This window comes from Mastomys coucha, unplaced genomic scaffold (genome assembly GCF_008632895.1).
Source record: "Mastomys coucha isolate ucsf_1 unplaced genomic scaffold, UCSF_Mcou_1 pScaffold9, whole genome shotgun sequence".
Lineage (NCBI taxonomy): Eukaryota > Metazoa > Chordata > Mammalia > Rodentia > Muridae > Mastomys > Mastomys coucha.
Window position 1 is genome coordinate 41,441,806 of NW_022196915.1, and position 19,063 is coordinate 41,460,868.

Genomic DNA, 19,063 nt, shown 5'->3' on the forward strand with positions numbered 1-19,063 from the left:
AGAACTCCAAATGGAGGTCTGATTTGTCTCACTCTTACTCAACTGTCTTCAATGACTTCTCTTACCAAGAAAAATACTCTAGACAATGCAGCACACCTGGGCCTACATGCCTGGTCACATGATCTCTGTAGCCACATTCCACCTCTCCTCCCACTCTTCACTCCAACCACCTGGCTAGCCTTCTTTATTTTTCCAGCATCAATGGCCTTTGCTGTTTTCTAGGCCCAAAGGCTTCTCCTTTAAGCTTCTCTCATCATTTGGCTGCAGTTCAAGTATCTTTGCCTCAGAGAAACCTCTCCTGAGCCCAACTTGCTATCCCAAGTGTGGCTGATGGCCCCACAGCATCCGTACCACTTGAGAGACTGCTAACGATGCACAAATCTTGACATCATCCAGACCCTTAAACCATAATTTTCAACTAGATACCCAGACATATATGGGTATTAAAATTAGGTATTTTCATGGCCTTCAATGTATACGAGTGAATTTGTTGGTCCCCAAAATCTGAAAATGTTTTCATTTCCCTCAAGTAGGATGAGAAAGGCGCTCAATCTTGAAGAGGCAAAAAGCACAGGGGTGCCAAGACCCAAGGATTACCATTGAAACTTGAAGTGCCCTGGCGCTACTAAGCCAGGGTCTTGGGGAAACAAAACCAAAGTGGTGGTTACTGTCTTGTAGTTAACAGCTAGATGAATGGTTACCTTCTTGTGGTTAACAGTTAGACTGATGGTTACCTACTTGTGGTTAACAGTTAGACTAATGGTTACCTTCTTGGGGTTAACAAGTTAGACTGATGGTTACCTTCTTGTGGTTAACAGTTAGACTAATGGTTACCTTGTGGTTAATGGCAGGACTGATGGTTCCCTTCATGCTGTTAATAGCTAGACTGAACATCATTTAAGAAACGGGCTGTCATTTCATCCATGTTCCGAGGATTTCTAACCTATTGCATTCATCTGTAGTCTCAGCTTCCAAAAGTTACAGAAGCCTGGAAAGAGTGTCCCTAAGGAAGCCTGATCAGCCAGCAGCAGCCTTGGCTACAGGTGGCCTGAGGATGGGGGAGGGTCCGGGGGGCTGAGGTGAGCTTTGTGGTTGGGGTGCTCTTGAAAGAGGTACCTTTGAGACTGTTGCCATCAAATCCTCCACATCTGCACCGATTTAATGACACTGTGACAAGGAAATCAGCAAACACTAGCCACAGACCCTTCTTGGTTCTTTCATCCCATGACAGCTCAGCCATCACCTCCTGGCCTTCATAAGACTCCTCCAGTTGCTCCCTTCTCCTAGTCTCTTCATATCACCCACTGATTACCATCTCCAGCAACTTTGAGACAGGGTCTCACAGTGTAGCCTCTAATCACAGATCCAGATCCACCTGTCTCTGCCTCCCAAGTGCTAGAATTTAAGGTATACAATGTGACACCTGGCTTTTTTTTTTTTTTTTTAAGATGCACTCACAGTAATTGACTTGCTGTCTATCCTGGTTTTGCTGGAAGAGTATACTCACTTTGGCCTACTGAAGGAACTGAAGACAAGTCTATGGAATAGGTCCTTAAGGTATGTGTATCACAGGAATGGGGAAGGGTGCCAGGCCTTCCCCCTCAGGCTTTCAAGAAGCGGAGTCAGGATCCATACGGCAGGGTTTATTGAGGTGCACGCCATGCCCGTGGCCAGCTCTCCTGACTTGTGAGGGGAGAAGCTCTCCAGTGTTTCCCAGATTATTACATTGTCATCTTCAGCCAAGAAACAGGAGAGAGGCTCTGTGTGGTGCCAAGTTTCAGCCACCTGATTTTCTGTGTTCCAAACTCCCAAAGGCAGAAGGCAGTACAGCGACCTCCACCCAGAATGACGAGGAGAATCCAGTCCCTCCCTACCCCAGATGGCCTGATGCCTGCCTGGACAAAGCAAGAAATATTAAATATAAATAATTTATACAAAATGGCTCATACAAAAAGCAGTAGGGATGGGGGAAAAGAGGCCCCAGTGAGTGACTAAAATGACCAAAAGAGATGAACCTCTAGCCACCCTCAACATGGAGCGCAGGGCTCTAGCAGGCAGGGGAGGATAAGGCTGGACGAACAGGCCCTCAGGGGAGCAGGCCAGCGAGTAGGGTGGTAAAGCGTAGGGCCTGCCCTGCGAGCTCTGCCACACATCGTGCCATCTCTTGGACCGCAGTGTCAGATGGGTAACCTAAGGCAGCCCCCTTGACAGCAAGCACAGTGGCCCTCAGAGTTTGGGCCAGCATTGTGCCTGCAGCCCCAACCTGTGCTCGGAGAGGTGCAGAGGCTGCCAGTCGGCCTAGGGTGTCCCCAACAAATACCAGGCGGTGAGCAGCTACCACCACTCGTTTGCCGTGGGGCACAAAGAGACATGGCGGCTGGTTGGCCTGGGTACTGGACATGAGAGCTGCCACGGCAGCCTGCAAAGCTGAGTAGTGGCTCTGGCATTGCCCTGCATAGAAGTGCAGAAGTTGTAGGTCTCCAGTGGACAGGACCAGTGGCTCCTCTGGGGACAGAGCTTCCTGTGGATGGAGAGGAGGGTCAGTGAGGACAGAGTGATCAATGTCACTTCCACTCTTGCTGCCCCCCGGCCCCCAATCACTCCCTCTGTTTTTCTTTATTGAATGCAAGCCCTGTATTTTTTCTCAGCATCAAAGAACGTAGACTCTCAGAGACAGCAGTAAAGTGCCCAGCTGCTTCCCGAAAGATCTGAATTCAAATAATCCCAGGCAACTTCAGAGAAGTCTCTGAACTTCCTTGGTTCCTTATCTCAGAGTAGTCTAGTGCTGGGGTCAGGGCTTTTCATTTTAGACTTGCCTCATGTGTGTAAGGCCTGGACTTGCTTTCCAGCATTATGAGAACAAACTGCAATAAGCAAAGCAAACCAGGGAGCATGGTTCTATACTGTCCAACATGAGCACAATGCAAGCCATGTTTTACATGATTTTAAATAGCTACATTAAAAAAAAGTATAAAAAAAAAAAAAAAGTAGCCAGGCAGTGGTAGTGCACACCTTTAATCCCAGCACTTGAGAGGCAGAAGCAGGAGAATCTCTTGAGTTTGAGGCCAGCCTGGTTTATAGAGTGAGTTCCAGGACAGCCAAGGTTACACAGAGAAATGCTGTCTTGAAAAACAAAAACCAACAAATGAAAAAACAAAAACAAAAAACCCAAAACACAAAAAACAAACCCCCCAAACCCTGAAAAACGTTATCTACATCCAAATGTTTTAGAACTCAAAGCATCCATGTGTAATCAATTTAATTATGTTCATACCAACTCTACAAAATCAAATCTGAGCTGGGCGTAGTCAGTTGCTCACACTTGTAACTCCAGCACTGGACAATGTGAGGCAGGAGGCTTGCTCTGAGTTCAAAGTCAGCCAATGCTACATAGTGAGATTCTGTCTGAAAATACCAATAAAAGGAACCCTGATATGTATTTTGACTTTTAGACATTTAGTGTGAGGAGTGTGAGAGACGATGCGTGTGTGTGGTGCAAACATGCCATAGCATGTATGTGGAGGTCTGTTTTCCCCTTCCACCATGTGAGTGCTCAGTTAGATCCACCTCACCTGGCTTGGCAGCAGACGCCTTTGTCCACTGAGCCATTTCTCCAAACTCTTGATATATATCTCATTTTAATTCAGACTAGCTACATTCCAAGTGCCCAAAAGCCACATGAGGTAACTGTATTAGATAGTGCAGGTCTAGCCTGTATTTCAGAAAGATACTGTAAACACGGATTGAGATAATATGTTGTACTGCATTGAGATAATAATGCATACTGCATTCCATATAAGCACCACATGAACATTACCTGTGACCGTGACGGCACAGGCAGCCTTCATAGCACAGGATCCAGCACTCAGGAAATACCGGATGAATGGGGGGCTACTTGGGAAATATCTAAGGAATGGGGGAGTACTACATTATGTCCTTCTGGCCGTTGGCTAAGATCTGGTATAGTGGAAACTGCCTCACTTTGGAGGTCCAGAAAGATAAAGCATTGCTACAGCACCCCAGGTTAATCACTGGTGGAGACCAGCTTAGGAGTCAGTCTCTTAGGAACTCAGAAACTCCCTGCTGGAGAGAAGTCACCTGGCCAGTTTGATCCATTGCCCAGAAATTCTTTCAGCTCTCCTGGCTACCCGACTTCCTTCCAGCACAGTCTTTCCTGTCTTCCTGAATTCCCAAAGACCCTTTTACGTTCTAGCACCTTCTGTTGACTCCCAGCTCCTCTCTGCTCTGTCCTTGCTTCCAATATATTTAGCTCTGCCCGCCCTGTCTCACTGATGTTTTGGCTAAGAACATCCATTCCCCTAAATTCCAGTCCATCTTCTCTAGCACATCCCTCCAGGTTTACCTTCTGTTCCGCCAGTCCCCTCTCCAGCAATTCAGGATCCGCTGGGAAAGCTTTATCCAAGGGTCTAGAACCCTGAGTTTTATCCACACCCTGCAGAGGGATCACTTGTTAGTGTTAGGGGAAGGGGGCTGAATACAAGCCCCCTGTTGCCTCTGGCTCAGTCTTTCAGGAAAGTATTCCCAACATCAGAGCTTGTAGTCCTTGCCCTGCGGGGGGGACAACTATTCACCTTCATGCTGGGATTAGGGCATGTGGCATTTATTCAAGTGGTGTGGGCTAGTGCTGGAGTCCCAAGCTTTATCTTTCTGGACTTCCAAAGCGAGGCAGGAGGCCAGGAGAAAGGGAAATAGATAGGAAGACCCCCCTGGTGGGGTTGCCTAGGATCTCACCTTCAGGTGCACATAGTCATATTCCTCAGCCATTGGGATGCCTTCATATTCATTATGAGGGCCTGCTGAATCATTGTCTGTCTCCCTGCACTCTGGATCTCCCTCAGGTTTGAGGCCCCCGTAACCAGGCAGACAGGGTGGGGGAGGGGGTAGAGGCCTGTCCTGGATACTGCCCTTTCGGCCTGGGGCAGGAGAAGGAGCTGGAGAAGGAGCAGGAGCCTCAGAGACAGGGAGGGCAGGCAGAGGGCGTCGGGACAGGCTCTCAGTGGATGGTAGCCGGGGCCTGTGTTGGGGTGGAGAGCTTCTAGTCAGAAGCTGGGTTACAGTGTCCAGGTTGGTGGAGGAAGCTGCTGGAGGCTCTGGAGACGATGGCTCTGGCCCCAGCAGAGGCACATCATAGATGCCTTCATCTGCATCCCTGCTTTCTCCATTTGCCAGTAGTTCTTCAGGTGCTTCATACAGGTTGAGCAGAGCTGAGGCCCGTTTCAGGTTGGAAGGGGCAGCGTAAAGGGGAGGCCCTGGTTCCCGGCCCCCTTCCCACTCCAGATCTGGCTCCAGCTCTGCAGGTGACTTCAAGGCCAGAGGCACATCGTAGGGAGCTTCCTCCTCTCCAGGGGGCTGTGGGACAACTGGGGCCACAGGACAGGAAAAGGAGGCTGGGGAATCATAGGGACAGTTGGAGGGAGCCCGGAGGATGTTGGGAGGCACATCATAGACCTGGTGGGAGGGATCAGCATTAGCCTTCAGCTCAGCAGTAGATGACCCCTGAGAATTCTGGCCCTCACAAAACTCTACCTCTACCACATCTCTGGAGGCAGTCAGCTGTATCCCATTGACTCTGGGGACCTTGTAGATGGAGTCAGGAGAGGGTGAGCAGGATCTAGCTGGAAGTCCTGAGGCAGAGCAGGGTCTAGCTGGTGGTGGTATCACATACACCTAGGGGATGAAGAGGTGGGTGTGTCAGGAGTGGAAGTCATTCAAACAGATACACAATTCCAGGAGCTGACAGACTTTCTAGCCTCCTCCCTCCACACTTCCTGTGCTGAGTTTAGAAGCAGGTAGTAAAAAGACATCTACCAGTGAAAGCCAAGGGTCAAGGTCTCAGTCAGGTCCCTGAAAATCTGTCCCCAGGCCCTGGAGAGGGCAAAGATTGCCAGGCCTGGGATAACAGGCTCTACTTCTTACCTCCTGCTCCTCACAGCCACGCTCTGGGGTGGGACATGATGAGCCAGGTTGGGTGGAAGGTGCTGGGCAGAGGCTAGGCTTGGGTGCTGGGCCAGCAGGAAGGAGCTTCACTCTGTTAGCAGGGACAATACCCTGCTGGCCATGCAGGGAGCAAAGGCACCAACCATCGAGTCCACCAGCACCCTCCCTCTGCAGTACCCGTAGAACATCCCCTCGGCGGAAGGATAGCTCCTGGGGGGACTCAGCAGTGTTGTCGTACAGTGCCCGGGCAAGCTGGGCCTAGTGGGAGAGGTTAGGGGAGAACAGTTCTCACACAGGGATCAGGTCACGTGGAAACTAGACAGCCTCCCCTTGCAGTCAAGCTAAAAAGTCTCACTCCTGACTCAGCTGCTCCTTATTAGGCTCTGCCTTGCCAGTGTCATGGATGGCATGGTCCTCCTTCTCTTTTCTTAACCCGTCGCTTCCATCTTAGTGCCTTTGCACTAAAATTCCCTCTACACCAAGTCCTCTTTCCTGACTCCATCTTACCTATCTTTCACATCCTTTAGTTCTGAGAAAATTTCTCCTCCAGAACACTTTCTATTACTTAGGTTTTGATATTATTGCGTTCTGCTACCACGCTATAAGCCCTGTAGGAACAAGGGCTGCTATACTCCATGCCCCCTCCAACAGGGTCCCACTCAGAACTGGTCCTCAATATACATTTGTTAAAGAATTTCTTCAAAGCACTTGAAGAGGTCTGGCTAGTATCTCCCAGAGACTCTCTTTCATGTCCCCTCTGTCCTCCAGTGATTACTCTCCCAAGTAAAAGGTTAGGTTAAACAACTATAGAGACCCGTCTTTCTGAGGGAGTCTGGAAGACATCTAGACCAAGTGCTAAGGCACACTTGAGAAAGAAGACAAATAGAAGCCATTGCTCTGTTCCTAGCCTGAACAAATACTATACTGCCAGAAGAGGCTGTGGAAGTATGGAGAAGAGAAATGTATATATACTGTAGTATGTGTTCAGAGCAGGGCTGGGAGTGACAGCCTGTGCTTGTAATCCCAGCAGTTGGGAGAGCTGAGGCAGGAGAACTGCTTTGAAAGTTCAAAGCCAGGCTGCAGACCTGTCTAGACAGGAACTTAAGCTTTTCCCCATTAAAGGCCTGAGCGCTTAGGTACTGAGTCACAAACACAAAGTATACAGATACTCTTAAGTCTTTACTCCAATCTAATTCTCAAAATCTCTATTTTAGAAGGCAAACTGGGGTGCAGGTTTAGGCGTGGTCCAGTGACATATGGCTGACGTGGCTGGAAGAGCACGGTTGATGTCCGAGCTTATACGCTCTCAAGGATGCTCCCTACACTCTTCTGCAACCACTGCGATTTTCTTTTACATCGTTTTGTTTGTGTGCATGTGTGCCACAGTGCAGATGGGGGCCAGAGGCTAACTTGCACCAACTGCCTGTATCTAGTTTCAAGGGGTCCAACAGCTCTGGCTTCTGTGAGTACTTGCACTCATATGTACAGACCGCCACAGATATATACATAATTAAAATAAACAAATACGAAGTATTTAGTTAAACTGAGGCCTATAATCTCAGCTGCTTGGGAAACTGAAGCAGGAGGATTGAAAGTTTGAGAACAGTCTGGGCAATTTATTAGGTCCTATCTCAATATGAAAAAGGCTAGGGAACTGGGGACGTAACTCAGTTGGAGTGGTTATCTTAGCATACAAAAGGATCTGGAGTCTATCGTTAGCCACTGGGATTGTGGGGGTACACACCTGTTATTCCTGCACTTCTGAAGTGGGGGCAGAAGGATCAGGGTGAGGTTACATAAAACTTTGCTTTAAAAAAAAAAAGGCTGTGTATCTGAGTATGTAGCTCACTGATAGAACACTTGCCTAGGATGTTTTGAGGCATTAGGTTCAACCTCTAGTACTATAAAAAAATCATCACCACCACCACCATCATCATCATCATCAAATAAACAACTGAACATCCAGCAGTAGCAGGATGCTATTGGACTGTAGGGAGAAGGATGCTTGGCTCACTCAGACAGGCTGTTCCTCTGGGACTCTTCTGTGCTAGGAAGCAAGTTGTGCAGCCCCGTGCTCCTTTCTTCTGGCCCCAGGCAACCACCCACCCTTCCTTCCTCCTTCCTTCTTCAAAGTCCTGGGGTCAAACTCAAGGTCCCTTTGCATGCTGGGCAAATGTTGACCACTGAACTACATTTCTGATTATACTGTGACTTCTAAAAGAAGCACATCTACAAAGAAGAAAGCTCAACAGACAGCACAGATCGCTGGCATGTGGAGGCCAGTGGTTGTTGGTGGATATCTCCTTTAATCATGTTCCATTTTTTTTTTTTTTCCCTTTGAGAGAGTCTGAGCCTTAAGCTCACAGACTTAGCTGGACAACAAGCCTCTGGAATCCTCTTGTTTCTGCCTCCCCAGTGCTGGGATTACAGGTGAGTACCCTGCACATGGCTCTTTATGTGGGTGTGTGGGGGGGGTGTCAAACTCAGATCCTTAATTTATGCGGCAGGCATTTCCATGTCCCCAGCCCCTGTATCTTTCCTTCTAATTGAAAACTAGAAATTAGTGTTTTGGACTAGCCAATGATTAAAGGCAAAGTTGTAAGTGCAGGTGGACTTGTGGTTGAACCCCTTTCTTGCTTGGGTGCTTTTAAGGAGATTTTAAACATCCCTGTACTGTTGTGCCCTTCACTGTAGAATTTTCCTATCTATAGCCAAATACTTTTTGAATGATAGCATGTCCTCATAAAGTTTGAAAGCTGCAGGAGACAATGCATCAAAAGATCATGACAAAGTTTAGTGGGGGGCGGGGGGCAGGTATGTAAACTATAAATGTTACTATTGTTATGATCCTGTGAGTTTCATTAGCATAAATACCCAAATAACTTCTGGGCTTCAAAAGTGACAGTAACTCCAGGATCCTGACAGCAGCTTTGGCACTCCCAAAGGCATCCTGCTACTAAAAGACAAAAAGTTTTGTCTAAGGAATGAAAATTGGATCCATCCTCAAGGTGTTCCGTGGTTCCAGGCTTTTCTTTCACTTTCGTAATTTTTCTCCCCATAGCCAGAGTCGGAAAAGCAGGTGGCAGCCTGGCTTCCCCTGGGAATCCCCAGTAAGGGCTGGAGAAGCTGAGAAGAAATGGATTTCTTCTACAGCCTCCAAGACAGAAGGTAGAGGTGGGGCTGTATGGCTCCTCCCTGTATTAGGTTTGAATTTTATCCAATGGGGCCATGCTTTGCAGTTTGCCTAAACCGGTCCAGAGCTGCTGATAGGATGATGGATTATGGGTGTGATCGCTCCTGCTTTATCTTCTCCTAGGGGCCCAGCTGACTAGTGAGGCAATGGCTGACTTATTCGGGTGGCAGGGTGCCACTGCACTTTCTGGGAGGCCTCCTTCCCCAATTCCAACACGCCAACTGTCCCTGTCTTTTGTCCCCACTCACCAGAAAGTGTCCCGAGGCGGCCTGACATCATCTCCCCTCCTTTATATTATTTTCCCCAGCCTGTTCACGTGCCTGTTTCTCCATTTCCCCCAGTCCTATAGAGTTGGGCTTCCTTGGCCTTCCTGGTCTTTGTCAGAAAGCTCCTTTTACTTACCTCCCAATTACATGCCCCTGCCAACCCCCAGTAGGCATCTGTTTCCACACCGCAAGAGCAGATAGGATGGGGTTATACTCCGCCCTCCCCCCAACCCCCACATCCCCCATCTATCTACAGCCACTATAAAGAAAGAGAATAGGGAGAGAGGAGGAGGGGCCAACCCAGAACCAGAAGGCTAGGGGGATGAGGACTGAGAGGGAGAAAGGAACAAAAGAGAGAGGGCACAGCTTCTGGGAGAGGAGATAACAAAGTGGATAGAAATAAACTCGAGAGTGCCGTAGAGCAGGTTGGAGGTCTCTGCCTGGCAAACCTCCTTTCCCTGGTGAACTCACCGACGTGGCAATGGCCATGGCTCTGGCCTCCAGCGTCGCCTGCTTCAGGCCAGGCTCTGTTTCGCTGACTTCAGCGATGGCTGCCCCACACCATGGTTCCCGGTCTCCAAGCCAGAAGGTCACCCCAAACTGTAGTACTTGAGGAGATGCCTCCCCCAAAGTTGGAGGAAGAGAAAGAAACCCCACAAAACTTTCCAAATAGGAGGCAGCTTGGCCAAGCAGGAGGAGGAGTAAGGCGGGCCTGGGCGTCGCTGCGGGACCTCATCCAAGGGGCGCGCTCTAAACTGTCCCCAGGGTCTCTCCGGGCTCCAGGCCCCCACAGCTGCGGTCTTAAGTCGCAGAGGCCTCCTGGACACACATGGGCCCAAAGCTCACTTCCCAGGCTAAGAGACGGGAGCGGTGGCTGCTTTCGACGCCTCTCCGGGCAGCTCAGGCTAGCCCCGAGGGCTGGGAGAAGCCGCCTGAGTGGTTGGGCTGGACGAGCGACTCTAGGGGCCAACCCTCCCCCAGCGGCGCAGAGCGGTGCTCCCAGGGCTGTGGTCGTGGCAGCCGGGGCACTGCGGCGGGACCCGCGGGGAAGGAGGAGGAGCGACAACTGAGCTGCGTGTCGCCAAACTCGCTCAAGTCAGCGCAAAGGCCGGCGCCAAAGGCCTAAGAGCGCGTGGCGGTGGAGCTGGGCCGTCTGCCCAGGCCCGCGCCGAGGCGAGCTCTGCCGGCCACACTCCTCCGCACAGCCGGAGCTTGGAGGTGGCCGCCAGGCACCTCTCAGTCTCAGCACTCAAGGGCGCTCACCACCCTTTGCCCCGGGCACCCCACTGGCCCCGGTCCCCGCTCACACACCCTGGCGCGGGCCCTCGGCACGTCCCAAAGCTTAGGGAAGCTCCAGGTGTCTGGGGGAACGAAGAAAAAGGCCACTGAGCACAGGGAACAGAGAAGGGGAGGAGCAGTCCTGTGGGCTCGCCTAGGGTCGAGGTGGGGACACTGAGGGTTAGAAAAGGTCCGAGGTCGCGCGTGGCCCCCGCTCACCCCTTGCACTCCGCGCCCCTTCCCTCCCCTGCCCGGGCTCCGGCTCCCCCCTCAGCAAGCTCTCTCTCCCCTCCCCTAGGGCCCACTCCTCTCGCGAGGGGCTCAGGCCAGGGGATTAAGAGAACGGGGAGGGAGGGGGAAGGGGACGATCCTTTCCGAGACGGTGTTGAGTTTCAGCTCCCGACCCTCGGGCCGAACTGCGCGCCCCAGCCCGGCTCCTCTCCCCCGCACCTTCCTCCTCGGGACCGCGCAGCAGACCGCCGGGTGGTCTGGTCCGCGCGCTCCGGGGAGCTCGGCTCTGCCCGCCACGCCCCCGCTCTCCCCCGCCAGCCCCACGCCTCTCCCTGCCTCCCTTTCATTAGCCCCACATCTGTCTTTCCCGAGGGAGGGGACGCGCTGCTTCCGCCGCTCCAGGGTCCTGGCGGCCTGAGCACTCTGACTTTGTAGGGGGCGGCGGGAGTGAGCCGGGGAGGTCCAGAGGGCCACAGGCTTGGAGTCTGGCGTTGAACAAAGATTCTGGCCCCTGGGAGAGAGCGAGAAGCCTTAGCGTCTGGCTCCAGATTCTAGGCTGGCCGGTTGCGCCGCCTTTTAGCCTCCTTTGCCAGTCCAGGCCTGTTTCTCTTCTTCAGCTTGGCTCTCGCTGCTACTGGAGCAGTTGGAGTAGAGACCGTGGGCAGAAGAGGACAGAACTCTTTCAGAGGGGCTGGAATCCGGAGTTTCAGCAAAACCCGAGCTCCTTGCCTTCTTTACTCTTCCTGCGGTCTGGCTTTTGCTTCGAGGAGATATACATCAGAGCTTCTCAGAGGGTTGAGAGAGATCTGTCTTCTTAAAATAAATAAATAAATAAATAAATAAATAAATAAATAAAAATTGGGGGTGTGTGTCCTGGTATTTGGAAAGCAAGCTGCTAAATAGAGGTGGAAAGCTGTAATGTTTTCCCAGTGTTTACGTTTAACAAATGAACACTTAAAGCACAAAATAGACAGTGAGCTTAGTCATAACCTCTTTAGGAGAGAACATGAAATCTTACTTAAGGACTGTTGTGAACTGGAGGCTTTGAGATCACTGTTCCTCCTCCACATCACAGTGTTCCACAGGCTTAATCGGCTTTTTCTAGAACCACCTGTGGGGACAGTGTTTACTGCCTGGTTATCTAGAACCCTCTGCCGAGGGAGAGCTGGCACCTAAGGGGTAGCTCAGTGAAAGTTTCTGGATGAACACAGGATGAATGGTGCTGGCTCTGGACAGTTATGCTGGAGGGCCCACCTCATGCCCTGGCTGGAAACCTTCAACATAAAACTCCATTAGAATGAAAAGGAATTTTAGTTTCTAGATCCATCTGAAGTGAGAGTTGTCCTGTCCTAGTTTCAGTTTGGCTGGAGGTGGTTGCTAGGGGAAGCCTTTCTATTCTCCAGATTCCAGTCCTGGGGGAGAGGATCTGGCCACCTTGGCACTGCTAAGGACTGAGTATGACCCCTACCCAGAGTCACCAGCACAAAACAAAGGTATGCAGGACACCTTGGTCCCCAAACACAAACACTCTGACAGACACAGAGAAATGGATGCAGGCCAGAGGAAGCTAAGCAGCTTTGCAGTTTGAGAGATGGGTGGGGATCTCGGAGCTTGAGGAATGACTTTAGGTAGGGGCCCTCCCGCTTCTGTCTTGGGAGTGAATCCTGGCGTATTAGCTCTGTTTTAGTCTAGCCATAGGCCATCTCGCAGTTTTAATTCTTTCCGTGTTACAGTTGCTTTGGCAAGAGAACACTGATGGAGAATGCTCCTTCTTTTAACGATGCTTTCATGAAACCGGCTGTTCTCAGCTGAGGGAATGGGAGGGAACCTTTCCTTCATCCTTTATACCCCCACTTCTGCCCTCCCCTTTAAGGTTGCTGGTACTCGGGTATTCAAACTACGAAGAGTTCTAGCCTCTGGGAGTGCTTGGAGAAAACTCAGGCTGGATGGGGTGATGCCTTGTGTAGAGAGCAGCTTCCTGTGGTCTTGCACCATGGTCAGGCCACATTCAAAGAGTAGCAAAGAAGGAAGGCTTCCCAGCAGGGTCCATCTATCTTCTCCCTTCTTTGTCCCACACACATGCTTCTCCTCCTCCTCCTCCTCCTCTTCCTCCTCCTCCTCCTCCTCCTCCTCCTCTTCTTCTTCCTCTTCCTCTTCCTCCTCCTCTTCCTCCTCTTCCTCTTCCTCTTCTACCTCCTCCTCTTCTTCTTCCTTCTTTACTTTCTCTCCCTCCTCCTCCTCCTCCTCCTCGCATCCTAGTCTCCTCTTCACTCCTAGTTTTCCATTCATATTGTTCTAATTTGCTGAAATGTGCCAGAGCCTCCAGACCCCTGCCATTACCACACCAAAAAGGCCTTTCCTGTTATCATTGCCTTCCCACCCTCTACAGTCTCTCATTCTCACAGCAGCTCTGTGCCTTTCCTATGCCGGACCACTGTCTCATTTTCTTCATTGTGCTTTCTGTTATAATCAGAAGGCATTGTTCTCATTGTTTATCATCTGTCTTCCAAACTGTAAGCCTCCGGAAGAAAAGGCCCGGTCTCTCTTGTCTTCCTCTTCATTCATAGCACTTAGAATGCCAGTGTCTGATGTGCAGTAGATGCTCAATAAATATTTGGTGAGCAAGCAAATATTTGATGAATGAACACGGGAGCTATGAATATAGGGCAACATTGGGTTAGCCTTGGAAGGCAAATTGAGTTAGCCTTGGAAAGATGCCATCCCTGGGTCCTTGCACTCCTCATCTGATAACTCCCTGTGTTTCCCTTCTCCTGGGAGGTAGTCTCCTGAGTTTGACTGTTCAGTACTTAACAATCACATTAAAAATAATTAGCGTGCTGGAGAGATGGCTCAGTGGTTATGAGCACATACTGCTCTTCTTGAGGACCTGAGTTCAGTTCCCAGCACCTATATCAGGTGACTTACCTGTAACCCCAGTTCCAAGTGGATCTCTCTGTGGGCACTTGAATTCATGTACACAGCCCCCCCAATACACATAATTAAAATAATAAAAATAAATCTTTAAAAAATAATTTGTATCCAAGGCCATTATCACCTACAAATCAGAATGTGGGAATACCATGCTAGAGGTCTCCATCTTTGCCATCGCAGAGTCTCTCAGAAACCTGTGATGGGGTTGCCCCATTGCCCAGAGCAGCTTCTACTCACCTGCAGGTACATGGGGATTTCAATATTTTAATAACCTGAGTTGTGGCTTCTTCAGAGGTGACTAGAAATGATCTCAACTCAGTGGATGCTGCACTGTTTTAGGATCTTAGGTCCAGGGCAGCTAATCTTCTTGGTACCTCTAAGATTGCTCACTCCAGGGGGCACACATTACCACATACATTCTTACCAATAAGGAAGCATGAGCCAGAGGAGCATCCAAGAACAAGAGCAGACTAAAACCTCAAGGCAGTGGGCACCGTTTTGACAGACACTTGTATTTGAACTCCCTGCAGGCCCCAAGAGCTTTTCTGAGCATAAAGTAGAAGACATAGTTCATCACATTTCTCCTGCCCTTTCTGGACAGGTGCTGACCTCTTTTCCCAGGGGCACGGGGAAGGAATCCCAGCCCCGTTTGGCTGCCAGGCAAGTAGAGACATGTAGGGAGGGTACTGTAATGTCAGATGTTGGGCCAACCTCTCTTTGCTCCCTCCTCCAGCATTCTCCCCACTGCCACCCCCACACCCCTCAAGGATTCCCTGGAAGCTGAAATGACTCAGGGATTCCAAAAGTAGTCACCCCAGGAGGAAACCCTCTGGAAAATGTTTCTCATGGCAGGGAGTCACCCTAAAGTGTCCCACAAAGCTTCTACCGAGATAAGGACAGAGGCTGAGCAAGCAGGGTTGGGTGGGGGCCTGTGGCTCAGAGAATAGGTTCATGGGTCAGCCTGGTCATCACGGTATGGGGAAAGCCACCCCCGGGGGAAGACTGTAATTGAAGGGATAGTCCATCTTCTTTCCAGAGGCTTCCTCTGGCCTCAGGTACAGAGGCAGAGAGAGAAACCCCAAATGCCTCCTATGAAGAGCAATGTCCCCATCATTGAGACCAGTTCCATTCTGCAGTGTCAGCAGTTGAGACAAGAAGCTGGGGTCATTTGCTATGCCTGTTCTGCACTGGCCAAGGTCTGCTCCCTAGGCTGTGCTGGGGAAGACCTATAGGAATCCTTCTCTTTAAAACAGCAGGCCAGCTAAAGGACCCTACTCTGAGCTTGGGGTTGCTAAGGAACACCACAGCCACCTGAGGCCATGGGCCAGACAAAAGGCTGGGGAACAGGAAGCTGGAACAATGGATCCCAGCCAGTGGGGCTGGATGCCAAAGAGGACAGGAATGCCATGTGGTCTTGGGCAGGTGCAAATGAAACGTGTCCAGTGCAAGTCCAGGGGCTCAGGAACACATTTTCTCTGAGGGCTCCCCTTCCATCCATAGCCACCTGAGGACTGGCTCATGCTAGGGGCTTAGGTTAGGAGCTATTGAGCGCTGGAATGGAAAGCCAGCTCAGATGCTTTCTAATTGCGTAACCTCGAGTAGATGATTAAATTCTGTTGGGTCTCACCTTCCTCATCTTCAACATAAGGATTTTAGTTTTCATGTCATGGTTTTATTGTCAGGATAATAAGATGATGTGTGTAGGGCTCAGCACCGAGTCTGGCACACTCAAGACTAGCAGTGCGAAAAGGGAGATGGTATCCAGGAGCACAGGCAAGGGTGGGAGCACTGGAGCAAGGATGGGAGCACCGGGGTAAGGGTGGGAGCACTGAGGCAAGGATGGGTATGGCACTGGCTGAAGATATTCCTGGCCTTATTATTCTTCCCAAGTGTCCTAACCCTGGCCACTGATGGTTTCTCCTCAGTGCCTCCGACTGTTCCAGGCCCATAAGATTCACTCAAAGCAGTCTCTTCCGACTTTTGAGAATGCTCTCTGTTGTCATGACACCGCTGCCTCCAGACTGTTTTGTCCCACAGCATCTGAAAGAGCGATCCTCTATGGTATGCATTTTTCCTGGCTCCCTATGTTTACTTTCTGATCCCTTGGTTACTTCAGGAGTATTTTCTGAGGGAAAGCACATGCAAATCAGCACACATTATTCTAGAGACAGTGTGTATGAGTGTGTTGGGGTGGGGCTGAAGTTCCCTAGGCAAACAGAGAAAGGCCTGGAGGAAGCACAGTGGCCGGTCTCTGCACAGTCCTCCCCAGCAGGCTGGACCTTGATTGGCCTGTGTCTTTGGAATCCGTCTTCTGGAGTATACACACACCCACCTGGCCAATAGGGTCCCTTCAGAGTGCAGAGGCTGAGTGGGCCCTCTATGGCTGGAGAGTGGCAGCGATCTTTGTGAGCCTTGTCCCTGAGGCCCTGTGAACAGGGGTGAGACCTCCTGCTGGGTCTTAGGTTCCACGGTGTCCTCTTCTCCATGTTGCATTCTCATTTGTGCAATGCAGACAGTCACCCACGGCTTCTTCCATCACTCTTGCCCACCCAAGCCAAAAACTCTTTCAGGCATATCCTGGTAGCACTGTAGGGCGAGGGCTGCATCCTCATCCCAGGAAGAGGTCAGGAAAGGTCTAGGGACAGGGATGGGAACAGGGTGGCAAAGTGAGAAGGCAAAGGGAAATTGGGGGCAGTAATAGACAGTGAGGAGAAGTCATGCTCAAAAGGGCTGGGGTCAGAGAACAAAGGGGATGGCGGTTGAAGAAGCTGAAGAGAAGGCAAGTGTTTTGATGGTTGTTTGTTTGTTTGGTTGGTTGGTTGGTTTTTTTGTTTTTTTGAGACAGGGTTTTTCTGTGTAGCCCTGGCTCTCCTGGAATTCACTCTGTAGACGAGGCTGGTGTCGAACTTGGAAATCTGCCTGCCTCTGCCTCCCAAGTGCTGGAATTAAAAGTGTGCACTACCACTGCCCAGCTGAGGCAAGTGTTTATTAAGACAGGTGGTCAGAGACATATAATAGGAAGAGGGACAGCTGGAGGTCAGATCCTAGGTAGGAGTAGCTGAAGTCTTGGAAATGGTGACCCTGGAAAGGAGGACACAGGACATTCTTTAATTTGTGGTAACACACATCAGGGAAATTCCCATAATGCCAGTCCACAGAGACAGAGACAGGATGCTATTACTACGACCCCCGCCCGGAAAGTGCAAGGAACAAAGTTTACCCAATCAGCTGCCAGGCTGATAATAATGACCATTACAACTTTCATGAGGGTAGCATTTAATCAGCTTTTGGGAACACTTTCAGGGTTGGGTTTTTTTTTTTTTTTTTTTTTTTTTTTTTTTTTTTTTTTGTTATTGTTGTTGGGGTTTTTTTTTCTTTTGGTTTTTCTTTTCTTTCTTTCTTTTTTTTTCATCTCAAGTCACTCCCTCTAAAAGATAGTGGAAATAAATTTGAATAAGCAAAACAGGTTTGCTGCAAATAAAACCAGGACGCCTCAGCTGCTCCAGTCAGCCTGCTTCCAGAAGGCCTGTCAGGCAGGGTAGTACCTGTGGCTGCTGAGCTGTGTCCGGCATGTACCAGGTGAGTGGCCCTGATGTCTGGCAGAGGACTGGCTGAGAGAGAAAGGAGTAGAGATGGTATTGAATGTGTAGGAAGGCTAGGCTTCCAGGCTCCTGGTCTCGGAGAGCCTCAGGTCTCGGGGGTTGGGGGCGGGGCTCATATAGGATGGGAACGTGAGAGTGGCTTTCTCATTGGCTTTTGCTCATAGGCTGTTGCATTCTTGGCAATGATTGTGGGAACCCACACCGTCAGTTTGCGGATCCAGGAGGACTGCAGCCACTTGCCCAGCTGCTGTCCCAGCAAAGAGCACGAACGCCCTGAGGAGTGGCTGAAGTGGAGCGCTGCATCTGTGTCTCCCCCAGAGCCTCTGGGCCACACCCACCACCCAGAATCCTGCAGGGCCAGCAAGGATGGCCCCCTCAACAGCAGGGCCATCTCTCCTTGGAGCTATGAGTGAGTGTACTTAGTCCCCTCCTGAATGTACTCATGTATCCCCCAGGGGATGGATGAGGGGCCAGGAGAGTTTCACCCAATTTGACCTATTTTAATTAATTAAGCAGACCAGAAAGGTTTGAGCTACACAGGTAGCTCAAACCTCATTTATGTTGGGTGGTGTTTTCAAAGTTCCTTCCTTCCTTCTTTCCTCTACATTATGTTCTAGAGACTAACATATAGGTCAAATGCAACAATGTATGTAAAGCCTGTATCTACATGGATTCTGTTTCTTGTTTGGTTTCAACTGTAACTCATATTTCTCTAAAGTATCAAGTAGTAGTATGTGACATAGACACAAAACACCACCAACTGCTGTCACTCAACTCTTGTGGGGCAGGTGGGAGGCCAGATCCCTAGACTTGTTATCTTTAATCAAAACCAAGGTTCTCTTAGTCTTTTATACAGTTTGTCATATATTGTAACTCTATCTATGCCATAATATGAAATTGGGACAGAGAAACAATTTACAAATTAGGATCTTAGGGATTCCAAACATATGTTTTCCTTCCTGTGTCTTCACATGGTTATATGCATCTCCCCCCCACACACCCCTCCCTTCCACGTGTCTTGCTTATCATTAGCTTTGAGGAGTTATAGAAGTACTCCTGGTATAGAGAGCTGGACTAAGACACCAGTTCATAATACTTTGGAGTACTCTCAGAGGCTACGTGGAAGACCTGCTTGGGAGCGCGGGGGTCTCAGCTACACCTGTCCTACACAGTGACCTACAACATATGCTCTAGACAGCACTGGTCGCACTAGCTGTTTCTCACGGGGAAAAAAAAAGGAATGGTGTCAAGTTAAGTTTGTGAAAGGCTACAAAGTCCCATCCCTTGAAGTTTCAATGCTCTCCATACATTATAATTGGCAAGAAGTCTACAAAAAGAAACCATTAGTTTTCCCCAAACTTAGTGGATTGCAGAAGCTTTTGTTTTTCAGATAGACATACAGATTGACAAATAATAACAACAAAATCCCAAGGTATTTATTATAGACTCTACTTTGGGAAATGCTTGGACCCCAGTTGGACCCGTTTCCCAGGGCTTGTACGGGAAATGGTTCTACCACACTGGGGCTTCCCGCTAGGCTATTGGATACTTTTTTAGTATCTTCTTTCCAGTTTTTGTTTTGATCTGTTTTTTTTTTTTTTTTT

The 19,063-nt window shown here is 49.8% G+C and overlaps 2 protein-coding genes across 3 annotated transcripts in view; one reads left to right on the forward strand and one right to left on the reverse strand.

Moving 5' to 3' along the window:
• Positions 1 to 1,628: 1,628 nt before the first annotated feature.
• On the reverse strand, positions 1,629 to 11,526 carry Efs (embryonal Fyn-associated substrate). 2 transcript variants are annotated; one of them, XM_031361293.1, is made up of 7 exons: positions 9,889 to 9,906; positions 6,136 to 6,216; positions 5,938 to 6,049; positions 5,548 to 5,688; positions 4,753 to 5,469; positions 4,364 to 4,453; positions 1,629 to 2,521 (listed from the first exon to the last, which is right to left on the reverse strand). In XM_031361293.1, exons 2-7 carry the CDS (start codon positions 6,144 to 6,146, stop codon positions 2,087 to 2,089), a joined length of 1,506 nt encoding a protein of 501 aa, XP_031217153.1. In that variant the 5' UTR covers positions 6,147 to 6,216; positions 9,889 to 9,906; the 3' UTR covers positions 1,629 to 2,086. The 2 variants fall into 2 exon arrangements, with proteins under 2 accessions (XP_031217153.1, XP_031217152.1); XM_031361292.1 differs by having other exon boundaries at positions 5,938 to 6,216; positions 9,889 to 11,526.
• Positions 11,527 to 17,351: 5,825 nt separating this feature from the next.
• Positions 17,352 to 19,063, forward strand: part of Il25 (interleukin 25) — a 3,457-nt gene continuing 1,745 nt past the window's right edge. Inside the window, exons 1-2 of the mRNA XM_031362004.1 lie at positions 17,352 to 17,436; positions 17,624 to 17,868. Of these exons, the coding sequence (XP_031217864.1) occupies positions 17,428 to 17,436; positions 17,624 to 17,868 (254 nt within the window). The 5' untranslated portion in view covers positions 17,352 to 17,427. The remainder of the gene's footprint in view (positions 17,437 to 17,623; positions 17,869 to 19,063) is intronic.